General features: G+C 36.2%; 1 protein-coding gene across 4 annotated transcripts in view; it reads left to right on the top strand.

The window, feature by feature from the left end:
- snama (something that sticks like glue) overlaps positions 1–13549 on the top strand; it is a 46877-nt gene that overhangs the window by 6205 nt on the left and 27123 nt on the right. Inside the window, exons 5-11 of one of the 4 annotated variants that reach the window (XM_089638157.1) lie at positions 1517–1641; positions 2429–2589; positions 7531–7701; positions 8135–8272; positions 9014–9340; positions 10008–10078; positions 10575–10712. In XM_089638157.1, the coding sequence (XP_089494283.1) occupies positions 1517–1641; positions 2429–2589; positions 7531–7701; positions 8135–8272; positions 9014–9340; positions 10008–10078; positions 10575–10712 (1131 nt within the window). Of the gene's footprint in view, positions 1–1516; positions 1642–2428; positions 2590–7530; positions 7702–8134; positions 8273–9013; positions 9341–10007; positions 10079–10574; positions 10740–13549 lie in introns of all 4 variants that reach the window. The other 3 variants (XM_089638156.1, XM_089638160.1, XM_089638158.1) reach the window with 3 other exon arrangements.

Here is a 13549-nt window from a genome sequence, read left to right as displayed (position 1 = left end):
CCCCCCAATAACCTTAAAATTAGAATACATGACGTTAACTGTAATCAAGAATTGGAAGACGACGATTGGAAGACGACGGCCGAGGACAGAGGGCGGTGGAGGCTCATGTTAAAGGAGGCCAAGGCTCGAAATGGGCTGTAGCGCCATTGAAGAAGAAGAAGAACTGTAATCAAGAAATATGCTCATCTTGCTTTGAACTCGGAAAAGTTGAAAAGATCAAATATTTAGGTATTATTATTGATACAAAATTAAATTGGCAGTCACAAATTGATTATACCATTTGTAAATTAAGATATCTTACATACACATTTTACAGACTAAAAGAAGTGCTTAATGTTGAAAAACTGAAAATTATTTATTTTTCTTTGGTGCAATCTTCACTCATATACGGAATAATAGGATGGGGCGGTGCGCTTCATGCACATATAAAACCTTTACTAATAACTCAAAATTATATCATCAAAGTTATGTATAATCGGAAAAGAACATTTTCAACAGATGAGTTATACAAAGAATCTAAACTATTCTGTCTCCGGAAACTATTTATTTTGCAAACTATGAAATACATATTTAAAAACAAAAATAAATTCGATATAAATGAAAACAGAATCAACATTAGAAATAATAATGTATTTCATACATTACACTGCAGTTTCATTGGACCTCGTACTTTCAATCTTTTACCGAAAAATATTCAATTATCGAAGAAAGCAAACACTTTGTGGCTTGACATTATACAAAATGAAACAAACACTTAGTTTTAAATCACTTTATTTTGAGGTATATTCGTCGACCGGTTTCGATTGGACTCAATCTTCTTCAGGACAATAAAATATAATACTAAATTATAATACAGAGCAAGGTATATAAGGTAAACATAAAAGAAAGAGAAAGTATGTAGTAGAGGGAGAGAACATCAGAGACTGGTTGGTGGAGGGGCAGGGGGAGGGGGTGGGGGAGGACCAAAGGAAGGGTGGGGGTTACGGGTTAGGTTGGAGCAAGGAAACAACTTTAAAATCGGACTGTTGGTTAGTTCTATCTGTTTATTTAAAATTTGGGAATTATTTTTCGGTGATTTAGAAATTTCCAAAGCTTCTAAGTTATTCAGGCGTATTCCTATTTAATTTAATTTATCATCCACAGTTTGTTTATTTCTAGGTACAATAATATAATAACTTAAATATATTACCCATGCGCAGGCTGCGCCTTAGTGGGTTCCCATTATTCGTATTGATTTATATAATATTGTATGTAATAAATGTAAAAATTGGGAAAAATAAAGGAATTAAAAAAAAAAAAAAGTGAAATTCGGGTGTCAATAATAACCTCACATATAAATCTATCTTAATTTGTTGTAAAATTGGTGCTGCCACTGTAATGAAATTTTTTAGTTCCATTTTTTTCAAATTTCTAGACTTGACGGATATACATGTTGTGTTTCTTTATTTTTAATGAATAAACTTACAGAATGTAATGAAACTTGTTTCTAATAATATATTGTTTTTGTATCTTCCAGGAGGCCATAGACATCAGAAGGAGCACGGGTATCCCCAAGAGTTTCATGGTTCCCGTGGAAGGGCCGCAGGCTCCCGGCGCCATGATGACCCCCGATGGAGAATTTGCTGTTCCTGTTGTCGACCAGTAAGACTTATCTACTTTAATATTTCTGCCATTAAACTAAGGAATTATTGAGTATTTGAGAATCCATATGAATTAACCACAATCTAGTATTTATATCTAGCAGTCCATAATGGAGTGCTGGGTTAGTAAACCCTGATGTATTGCGGTGAGGCATGGAACTGGCAGAGAAAGAAGTAAACTGAATGGTGTAAAAATGAGATCCCTGAGACGTATGTGTAATATAAACAATTATTGATTTTTGCGTTATTAACCTCTATCGGTGTTAACAAGACAGTTTTAAATGACACCAAAAGAACTTTAGTTTAGAATCAGCGGTGAGCGAGGATGAAGCCACTTCTAATTATGGTTATTAGTGTCGAAGGATAAAAACAACTTCAAGCAGAGGAGATAAGTTCTTTATTTCAGTATTTTCACTTGTCAACTAAATAAATGTGTAATTCTTACAGCTTATAATTCGAATTTTGAGAAAGACAATAATTTAAATAATTTTGTTGTTTAAATATTGTATAATAGTTCGGTATCTACTTTATCGCTTGTCTGAATAATTATTCTTCACACAAGCAGTTTCAATTTTGAAAATGACATTTAAATTCAAAGAAAATTAGAGTTCATTGAATTTGACACAGACAGCCGAAATTAGTATGTATGATTTACAATATGCAGTTATTTGAATACATAAGCATGTTAATGTACACTTATTTATAATTATTAACCTTTTCAATCTATATCTCCATGCGGCACGTTTAGGCACAATTTAAAGTGAACTGTATCGCTTGCTTGTTTGCAGTGAGGCGTACCAAGCATCAGATTCGGGAGTGGAGGCAGCCAGCGGAGCCAATGACGCCCCGCGCCAGGAGATCCCCGAGGATCTGCTCTGCTCGCTGTGCCGGGACCTGCTCACGGATGCAGTCATGATACCCTGCTGCGGAAACTCCTTCTGCGATGAATGTAAGTCATAACTAAGTTAAATCATCAATAGAATGAGGTGTTGTTTAAAAGAGTCGGCGATGTATGAATGCGGTGAAGTGGTCAAAGAATACCCGCTCTATTAGTTCCTCAGCCCGATTGATGAGGTCCACAGGGTAACCCATTGCAGACCTAAATGTCCCCCTCTGATCCTCCCTCCAAACGAAATAAGAAGATTAGTTCCAAAGTGGGAGATATCCTCAGTATTGCCCCGGTAAAAGACCACCATTCAGAATCGAAACGTTACTTGATGTTACTTTAAACATGTTTGGTACCAGATCTGAATACCCGGGCATTTTCCAATTTTACTCTTCCTCTCCCAATCCCTTCACCCTCACAACATGCTTGGTGCTGTAGCAGAACGGTTGAAGGAAACAAGTTAGAATTTAATATTCCAAATGTGTAATAATGGGCTATACCCGCTCCCCAAAGGGCTAATATTGTAGGCTAAGTCAAAAGCATTATGATCTCGGTATCGTCGTTGATCCCAAACTAACCTTCTTGGATCACATCACGGCTGACTCTAGTTTTCTCAACTCCTGGTGTTTACCATCAGAACATCTAAACAATTTAACCCTTAGGAGCCGGAGCCCTGCAATTGCAGTGTTGAAGAATTGTGCCCAAGCATGTCACGTAGCAGTTCAATTGCAGTGTCGACCTTATACATTCATTTTGCCTTTGGATATTACTTCTACTGGGTTTTTTAAACACAAATCGAAATGTCACTTTATCAAGGACGGGTTGTTTCGGAGAATTTGAACAAATCTTCAAATTTCCAAGTTAATTTCAGATTCTGTGAAAGGTTTTTTCAAGTTCTGTTAACACATTTCGGCCGGGTATTTTTTTCGCTGGCGCCATGCTGAGTCCGGGCGAAAATAAAGGTCCCTCGTGAATTTCTTCAATTTGTTTTAAATAGCTATATCTTCAAAAATAATTAAAATATTTTAATAAAAATTTCTACATACTAACTCAGCATACCCAAGCTATAAAAGTACTAAACGAAAATCGAATATCATTTGAAATGCAACTCAATTAACCTTGTAATATGTTTATTACTGTCCGCCTATCGGTATTTGCTCATACCTGCTTTCTTTAAATACACTCAAAATCTCTCGCTCGCTTGCACATAGGAGTTGAGTGGGTGCGGAACGAAGAAAGAGATTCGAATCGGGTTTCACGGTCATAAAAACCCTCATTCCAGGAATTGATTTATTTCACTAACAAATAAAATACTATCCTTTTGTTGAAATACCGATGGAAACGAAAGGCACGAAAATAAATTTAAAAAAAGACTTGCATTACGATTCGATAATTATGTACATATAGTTGGGACCTTTACAAAGAGATTGTTATATAATATTCATGTAAAAACATTGAATAATTCCGCCTTTTCTGCCATTGAAATGAGGCCGGCGCAAAAGGTAGAACTACCTTTCCCAGCCGAAGTGTGTTAAGCAACTAACCTATAAGTAACAGAACTTGAATAGGACTTTTACAGACCCCGAAAATAAAAATTGAAATTTGATGAATTTTTCAAATTCCCCAAAACAACCCGTCCTTAACGTTGACCTTGACAAAAATGTATTTTCATTTATTGAATATTCTTGCCAGCTTCTACGAGTAAATGACCTAGATGCAATGATAGCCATCTCCAATGTAATTATAATTCAGCTGGTGTATGCTAGTGGTGTATGAACTCCGCACCAAACTAAATATATTTATACACTGGAACAAATTCAGAAAAATTTCATCATGCTCAATATAGACTTTCTTGAAGCAGCAAATAGATTTAGCCTGGAAACCAGACTTTGTGAAAATCTTGCAATACTTAGTTTTAATATAATTCATAACTCTGTTGATAGCTCTTGGAATGGTTAAGGCCTATCCGCACACAACAGTGCCCTCACGTGACCGACAGTTCCGTACCGTACAGTACCGTGACGTGCTATTCGTACATGTCAGTACCGACACGGCACGACACGGCGACGCGCAGTGATTGGCGCAGTTATTAGTAGGTACTCTACGCAGCTTCAAGATCACAATTAGCAGCGATTGCTTTAATATTAGATGAAGACGAAGAAATTAATGTGAGAAGAAGGCATTGGGTTCATAATGCGTTGAGGAAAAGAGAAGAAGAAGGAGAGTTCGCCACCCTATATAAACATCTGATAGATGATGAATCAAAGTTTTTCGTGTATTTCAATATTGTTCCACATGTTTGATTTAAAATTAAGGTCCATGTATTTTCTATGTGAAAGGTCATAAATTGAAGAATGTACACGGACCAATTGAATCAACTGTTCGTCGTCCATCTTGAAATACTGCGACCGTGTCAGTGAAAATATTGTCCGCTAGAAATTCACGTCCCGTCATGGCGAGCGTCGGTGCAGCACTGACATCACTGAACGTCACTGTCACTGACGAGTACGGATAGTGCCGTACAAAATGTATGCCACAATATCATTTTTCACTGACACTGATGGATACGTCACGTGTCGGCACGTGTCGGCACTGTGCCGGCACTGTTGTGTGCGGATAGGCCTTTATACTGCCTGAAAACTTCTGTCCTAGTTGTCGCCACGACTTGTTCAAATTATCACACAGCAAAACAGATGTTCTAGCAGAGCTTAGCATGACACGAGAAATGTTGCTATTGACTCAATTGGGGATGTCATATAATTTATTAATAATAATATTAACATACCATTTATATAGTGCAGTTTAGTGTCATTACATTATTGTTTTGCATATTGATGTCTCAAATTCATTATGTAGAAAACTTGCACTTTCTATTTCCAAATTTTTCCTTGTTTATTCCCCAAACGCTACGTATTCCATATGACCAAAACTAAGGCAGCATTGTTGATCAGTTAGTAGCGGAGCTGAAAAACGCTTCGGATTTCTGTCCAGACTTTGCTAGTGTCCTCCATCATTGCCCAAGCAACATTTTCGTCTTTTAATGATGGTATGTAGTAGAAGTTTATCAAATATTTGTCTTTTTTAAAAAAAAAAAGTTTGAGGTTAAAATAAATATTTTCTCTAGGAGATTCTAGGGCAGAATAAAAATAAACATTTTCTCCCTGCATCTGATATTGTATACATAGTACAGTAGAACCCCGTTAATTCGAACCCCGATAATTCGAAAAAACGCGTAATTCGAAATTTTCGCCAATAAAATTTCGGCAAAAATTTTTTTTCATACATAATGGTTTTTTAATTCGTAATTCGAAATTTATTTTTGTCCGCGCACGAAAATTTGTTCATGTAATTCGAAAAACTTCGATTTTTGTGAAAATAAATCATAAAATTTCGTAAATCTGAATCTAAAAGTCAGCCATGGCGGTAAAACGCGGAAAAATGTATTTTTACGTGGTTATACATCGTCCTAATTAGTATTATTATTTTGTAAATCTGAATCGATTTACACTGGAATGTCGTATTTTTTCAAATTTATTTCGAATATCCGAGTTTGAAGGGCCGAGAAAATACGTTTTACGTGGATATATGTTGTAGTTTTACGAGTTTACACCAAATATCTGAATTTAAAGGGTCGGCTGCGAAATTTCGTTTTACGCGTAAATGTATTGTATATTCACGAATTTATTTCGAATATTTGAATTTCAAATCGCCCGCCGCGACGAAAATCGACCGCGAAATCTCGATTTACCAATAAATATATCGTATTTTTACGAATTTATTTCGACTCTCTGAATTTTGAATGGCCCGCCGCGACGGAAATCGGACGCGGAAATATATCGTATTTTTACTAACTTTACTTCGAATATCTTCGAGTTAAAAATACGGCGCGACGGAAATCGGCCGAAAAATTTCGATTCACACCGAAATATGACATATTTTTACGAATTTACTTCAAATATCTGAACTTAAAAGGCCGGCCGCAGCGAAAAACTGCCGATAAAATTCGATTTACGTGGAAATATATCATGTTTTTACGAATTTACATCAAATATCTGAAAGGGTCGGCCGCGACGGAAATTGGCTGCGTATTCTCGATTTACACGGAAATAGGATCGTATTTTTACGAATTTAAATTCAGATATTCGAAATAATGGGCCAGCCGCGACGGAAATCTACCGCGAAATCTCGATTTACTCGGAAATATATCATATTTTTACGAATATCTCAATTTAAAGGGCCGGCGGCTACGGTAATCGTCCGCGAAAATAAAGAAATAATTGGTATTAATACGAATTTACTCATAAAATACCACCCGGATTTGAAGAGGCGGCCGAGAAAATCGATTTTCGGCGTATTTTTTTTTTCACAAAATTTCGAATTACGTGGGAATTCGTTAATTCGAAATTTGATTTTTGATGTCCCGTGGATTTCGAATTAACGAGGTTCTACTGTATCATCTGTGAAAATTATAATATTATATTGTACTGCCCTGGTGATTTTGCACAAAAACGGCGCTATACAAATCATCCAAATATTATTAGTTAACCCTGCAATGCTAATGTCTTTTTCGGGTGTCTCCGACTTCTTCCACCATTCACTACTGCATACCACAATGTTACTGTTACAAAACTACATTACATCAACTTCAATACAACTCCATATCTCATTCCCGTGATATTGCATTAATTATTCCTCGGGCGTCCCCGACTTTTTCTACGATTCAAACTACTCTCTAAACAAGAACAAACTTTGAAATTTTCAGCGATATCGGTTGACTATTTTTCGAGTTTTACGAGCACGAATATACGCAGGCTCCGTTTTTATATACGATTTTTGTTTTAACCAGAGCCAGGGAACATTTATGCGTCTTTGTCAACTGTGGGTAGGGGTGCTTAAATGAGGAGATAATCGTTTCTACCTGGTGAGCGGGCTGCCTATTGCTAGTGTAGGGCTTTTAACAGATGATGCAGTGAAAATAAACAATGATAATTTGCTTTTGTCCAGGTATCCGCAGTGTGCTCCTGGAGTCGGAAGATCACGAGTGCCCAGACTGCCGGGACAAGGACATCTCCCCTGGAACCCTGATCCCCAACCGGTTTCTGAGGAACTCGGTGACCACCTTCAGGAATCACACGGGTTACTGTCCCAGACCTAGACCACCTCCCGTGCTCAAAGGTAAATGGAGGATTCACAAATTTTTATTCAATTTTTATTTTATTGCATTACTATTAACCGTATCCATCCGGCTGTCGCATATTATGTGATCCATCGGCGGCTAATCCGGTATGCGGATGTCATTTATGTAATCCTTGATGTTAAAGGCTCTTCACGCATGAACTGAGCTATCTTTATAAATTTCGTGCATTTCGAAATAATTAGGCTCATTTACGCATGGAGGGCAGTCTAGCTCTAGAACAGTGATGATCAGACTTTTTATCCTGAGGGTAAATTTGTCCATTTTCGATTTGTTTGCGGGAAACCTGTGTTTCCTGTGTTTTTAGCAAATCTTAACTTATATTTTGATGATAATTGAAAAAAAAAATCTTTAAAATTTCATAACATATTTGTTAATCGTTTTTTTGAAATTGATTTGTTTCTTATTTGCTAGCCCCTCCAAAGCCAGTGGTTACCGAGCCCACGCCAGTGCAGGCCATTGTCGCCTCTGTCAGCCCTCCGCAGCAGGAGGATAAGAAGCAAGATCCCATGTCCGCCAACGGACCCACTCCCGAGAACACAGCAGAAGCAGGTTTGTTTGGTTCACTTTGGATTGTTGTAGTTTTCATCACCTTTTATATCTAAATGAATCCTTTTCTGTCTATGTTTTAACTTATTTCTTTCATTATGTTTTGTTTCCTCTTTCATTTGCCATAACTACGATTACTTCAGTCTTATGCATGTATGGTCCACAATTCTTAAAGAAACAGTGATGTATAGTTACGCTTATTATATTATTTTTCGATTCACAAGAAGAATTGAAAGTTTGAACTGTTCTCCTGTAAAATGTCACCTTGACATATTTTGACCTTTGACCAGCGATTATGAAACTATAAACTGAGCTATATTCTTCTCAGTTTCCTAGTTAAGTGGAAAATTACTCTACAAACTAAGATAACTTAATAAATATTTTTTATTGAAAAAGAAGATAGTCCTAATAAATCTAAACCAAACATGAAACACAACAAGACACAGAAAAATAAAAAGGTAACGGTCTCAACCGATCTTATCCGGACAACGCCTCTAACCACTCAGCCGAATTGTTAGATGCGTTGGTTAGAACCTGGGTACGTCTCCCAGCTGAGAAAATTACCTTTTAATTTTTCTGTGTCGTTTTGTGTTTCATTTTTCGTTTAGATTTATTAGTATTATCTTCTTCTTCAGTGATATATGTATTACATTGATGGGTATATCCTTCAAAAGTTATTAAAAGAAAAGTTATTCCATTAAAATTGAATATATTTTTTTATTAAAATTGTAATGAATTTTCCAGAAGCTGAGAGTGCCCCCGTGCGCCGAGCCTCCCGCGACGACACCCTCGAAGACTCTGACGGCTCGTATGACGACAACATCACGGTGAAGGTGCCCCCTCTGCAGCCGCCGCCCCAGCTGCGTCCCCCGGGCGCCCCCTACACCTCCAACAATGGTAGAGACAGAGATAGCGGGAACAGAGACACCGCCGCCAAACTCCCCGCCTCGCAGAATCAACAAAACTCCCAATCCCAACATCTTCACCAACATCAACATCACCAACATCGTAATCATCCCCATGCACATACTGAAGATTACGAGAGACAGCCGAGGCAAAGTCAGCCGTATGGTAATGACTGCGAATAATAACTTAAATGTTAAATGCATGATGTTTAGTACGTCAAAACAGAGTTTATTACCATCTCAATGTAACAATGTAAAGCATGATCCACCGTGGTGATCATAGATCCGTTAAATCTGCAAAAAATCAACCGGCTAGTAGCTAAGTAGGCAAATGCTTTGGGTTTCCATCCAGGCAAGGAACCCATCCTTTAACGACGCTAGCTAAGTCTTCCATCACTGCACATTTTCCGCTTATAGTAATTTTATTTTATCTTATGTGTTAACATAAAAAAATTACAAAGATTAAAAATTACCAACCGTCCAGTAACTGTGTACAACAATAATTGTAAACATAAAACAATTAGTAGATATGTAAAACACAAAAACAAAAAACAAGAGACATAGTTTTTATTATTTAAGAATATAGTTTGAATTAAGTGAAGTCTATGACGACCATAATTTTTTGTACATCGGGAATACGGTGAAGAGGTTAATGTAATCAAACATTCCAGTACATGTATGGAACATGGGTGTATCGCCAAATAAAAATGGTTGCCGAATATTACTACTGGTATATATGCATGGCAAAGTGGAATGGTAAAGTGCATCAATGTAAAAAAATTTTTTTAAGTGTCTATCGTTGTTTTTCTTCAATGGCTTTGTTTAAATTTCAGGTATGCCACCCCATGGACACCGGGCTCCTCTGAAGCCACCGGGAATGGAAACTCCACCAAACTCACACATGGTAAGAATAATCTGTAATTTGAGCACTGCAATCAGGAAATTTTTTCATCTCGGTAATTTCGAACATCTATAATCTCATTTTATTTAAAATCTGAAAACTGCACAAGTTTCCCAACTAGTTTTAGACCTAGTGAAACTACGTCATCCTCAATTGAGGTGTGTTGTGAAGGAGATGATGGGTTGCTAAACACGTCTAAAGCCATTTCAAGTAATTTTTCGATTCTGAATGGTGTTCTTTTACTGGGTGTATATTCATTGGTAATACTGATGAAAATTCAAAACTGAATAAAAGCGTCGCTTTCAAAACCAGTGCTTTTAATAATTTCATGAATCCACCGGCACAACGGCACATTTTGAAACATTGTATGATGAAACTTCATGGATCACATACAGACGACAGCCACATAGATAAGGTTAATAATTGATTTTTTTCAATAAACCCAAACCGAGAACCCTGTGCCTGGCATATTTACCTGCATGTAAATATGTATTTGCAGGGCTTCGCCAACGTGGAGGGGCGGGCTGGCACGCCCACTGCGAGCGAGGGGGGCCCCCGCCAGCTAGTGGCACCCCCGCCCTCGCTCCCCCCACTGACACAGCACCTCGTGGTGCCGTCTGGGCATCTCATCCCGCAGGTTGTCCAACTGCCCGTAGTTCTCTTGGTGAACCATGTTTATTGAATTATCCATGTTGTGCTTATTTTGAGTTCTGTCCCTTTTGTTTCATACCTATATACTATTTATATTTGTAGTCAATTTCATTTTTCAGTATGTAACTTAATTTAATCTTATACCTATAAGATACCTACCTTGGTCTGAGCTTTTTGTCGGTCTAATTTTATCAATTAACATAATCCAATCCATTCAATAATTGTGCATAATCCAATTCAATCCATTCACTGTACGAATATCCAATCAATCTACATAATCCAATCCAATAATAATGCATAATCCAATTCAATCCATTCACTGTACGAATATCCAATCAATGTATATAATCCGATCCAATCAATGAATGATTATCCAATAATTGTGCATAATCCAATTCAATCCATTCACTGTACGAATATCCAATCAATGTACACAATCCAATTCAATCAATGAATGATGTTCTATTCAGAATTATACCAACAACATAAAATGACAATAATATTCAGAAAAATCTTTTTTTTAGTACATACGTACATAGATCACAGTTTTATTAGTAACCAAAGTAGGCGAAGTAGATTGTAGTCTCCTACCATAATGCATCTGTCATTATTGTTGTCTGTCATATTGTGTGATCCTTTGTTTATGTGTGACAAAAGATTCGTAAAGTTTTTATTATCAGACGGAATAAATGAGATGCAATGTGAATTTCTTTTTCACCGGGAAGTGAAAGAAAGAAAGGTATTCATTTTGATTATGAGACCTATTTAGTTCTGATAGTATCATATAAAGATTCCATTTTAAAATATGTATTACATAGTCAGCTGTTAGACCCCTCCTTGTTCGGATTGCTGCCATGAATTTATGTTTTTGTTGTCTGTAGTTAAAGTTTCACAATGATATTCGGTGGTCTCCTTTGACTTGGTGGCATATTCCATTTGGTTAGGATTTACTATTTTTAATTCCGTATAAATTTTTTTGATGATATCTGTCAGGTTTTCTTATTTATTTTCAGGAATTTCAATGATTTCTATATTATTCATGCGTGTATATTGCTCAAAGGAATCTAATTAATTTTGTAATTCATTTTGAATTGCTCCATTTTTTGGTTTTTGTTCGGTTTTTTTTCTCCAGATTTTAAATATTTATTTTTTAGATCTTTAATTTCATCTTTGTTCTCGTTTTCGAGATTTAAGAATTTATGTTTTGAAATCTTCAAACTTCGTTTCAGGCGATTTGGAGGAGTAGAGTATCTGTATTCACTGCAGTTTTTGCAGCCTGTGTCATCATATTGGCACGGAATAAATTAAGTATTCATACTTGTAATATGAAGACACTAAACTCAATAAATTATATACATATTTAGATTAAGTTTTGTTTTATTTCATAAAATTCATGAGCGAAATAAAAACTTGGCAGCTGTCAATGCATGCCATTATTGACTATCCAATAATTGAGCATAATCCAAATCAATCCATTTACTCTACGAATATACAATCAATGTACACAATCCAATCAAATCAATGAATGATTATCCAATAATTGTGCATAATCCAATTCAATCCATTCACTGTATGAATATCCAATCAATGTACACAATCCAATCAAATCAATGAATGATTAACCAATAATTGTGCATAATCCAATTCAATCCATTCACTGTACGAATATCCAATAAATGTACATACAGTGAAACTCTCTTAAGAAGTTTTCCAAGGGACCGGGGAAAAAAAACTTCTTAAGTGGGAAAACTTCTTAAGTGGGATTCAATTTTAGCCATTTAATAACTCGAGTCCGGGGCATACGTCATTCCTATGTCTACCTACGTTAAATTGTCGTGAAAACAAGCTCATATGATCCAAGCGGTCAAAAAAGAAAAAAATATATATACATCTTCTAGTTATCACGCGTTTCAATCTACATTTTAAATTTATGCATATGTATTTCCTAACCTTCAAACTTAATTTACGACAAATGTCAGATGAAACATGATGCACGGCAATTTTTGATGTTTGAATGAAAAAAAAACGTAATTATAATGCATATTTTACCATCTCCCCCGCCATATAATCATGTTGTTATGTATTTAAAGGTGAAATATTCCGTATTAACCGTGATCCGATAGATTATCAAAAGTTTTTCGTGTTTTACAAATTCGATGGAATAAAAATTTTATACAATAATATTACGAAACATCTCTATGTTCATTATCAAAGGGAAGATTATTGAAGGAGGCGTCAAATGTAGATCTAGCCCACGTTGTCATTAAGGTTGAGTTTAATATAATCTTTCATGTTATTTCGGCCTTAAAGACGCTTGCATATTTGTTACATAATTCCGCATTGTTTATTCGTTCCATTGCTATTTTACCTAGTTAGGGGATTAGGAGACGGGGTATTTGGTTTATTTATTGGTTATGGCAGGTTACGGCTTATGGCCCGGCGGCCGACAAAGGGTTTTATGGTCTCAGGTACTAGGTATGGGTTCAGTCAACGTCTTTCAATTTATGACTTGGAAAAAGGTTCATTTTAGATATTTTGCGACACAATATTTCGTTTGTGTTGATTTTACCGCCGGATTTCTAAAACCTCTTAAGCGGGAAGCAGTTTTAGCTCTAAAACTTCTTATGTGGGAAAAAATCGTGTTTTTTGTATGGAATTTTCAAGGGACCAAAAATCAAAACTTCTTAAGCGTGAAAAAAGTGGGAACTTCTTAAGCGAGTTTTACTGTAATCCAATACATTTACTATATGAATGATTATCCTATAAATTATGCATAATCCAACTCAATCCATTCACTGTATGAATATCCAATCAATGTACATA

The sequence above is a fragment of the Hesperophylax consimilis genome, chromosome 12 (assembly GCF_061612785.1).
Source record: "Hesperophylax consimilis isolate HC1 chromosome 12, BYU_Hcon_1.0, whole genome shotgun sequence".
Classification (NCBI taxonomy): domain Eukaryota; kingdom Metazoa; phylum Arthropoda; class Insecta; order Trichoptera; family Limnephilidae; genus Hesperophylax; species Hesperophylax consimilis.
This window is presented reverse-complemented; position numbering and strand designations above follow the sequence as displayed.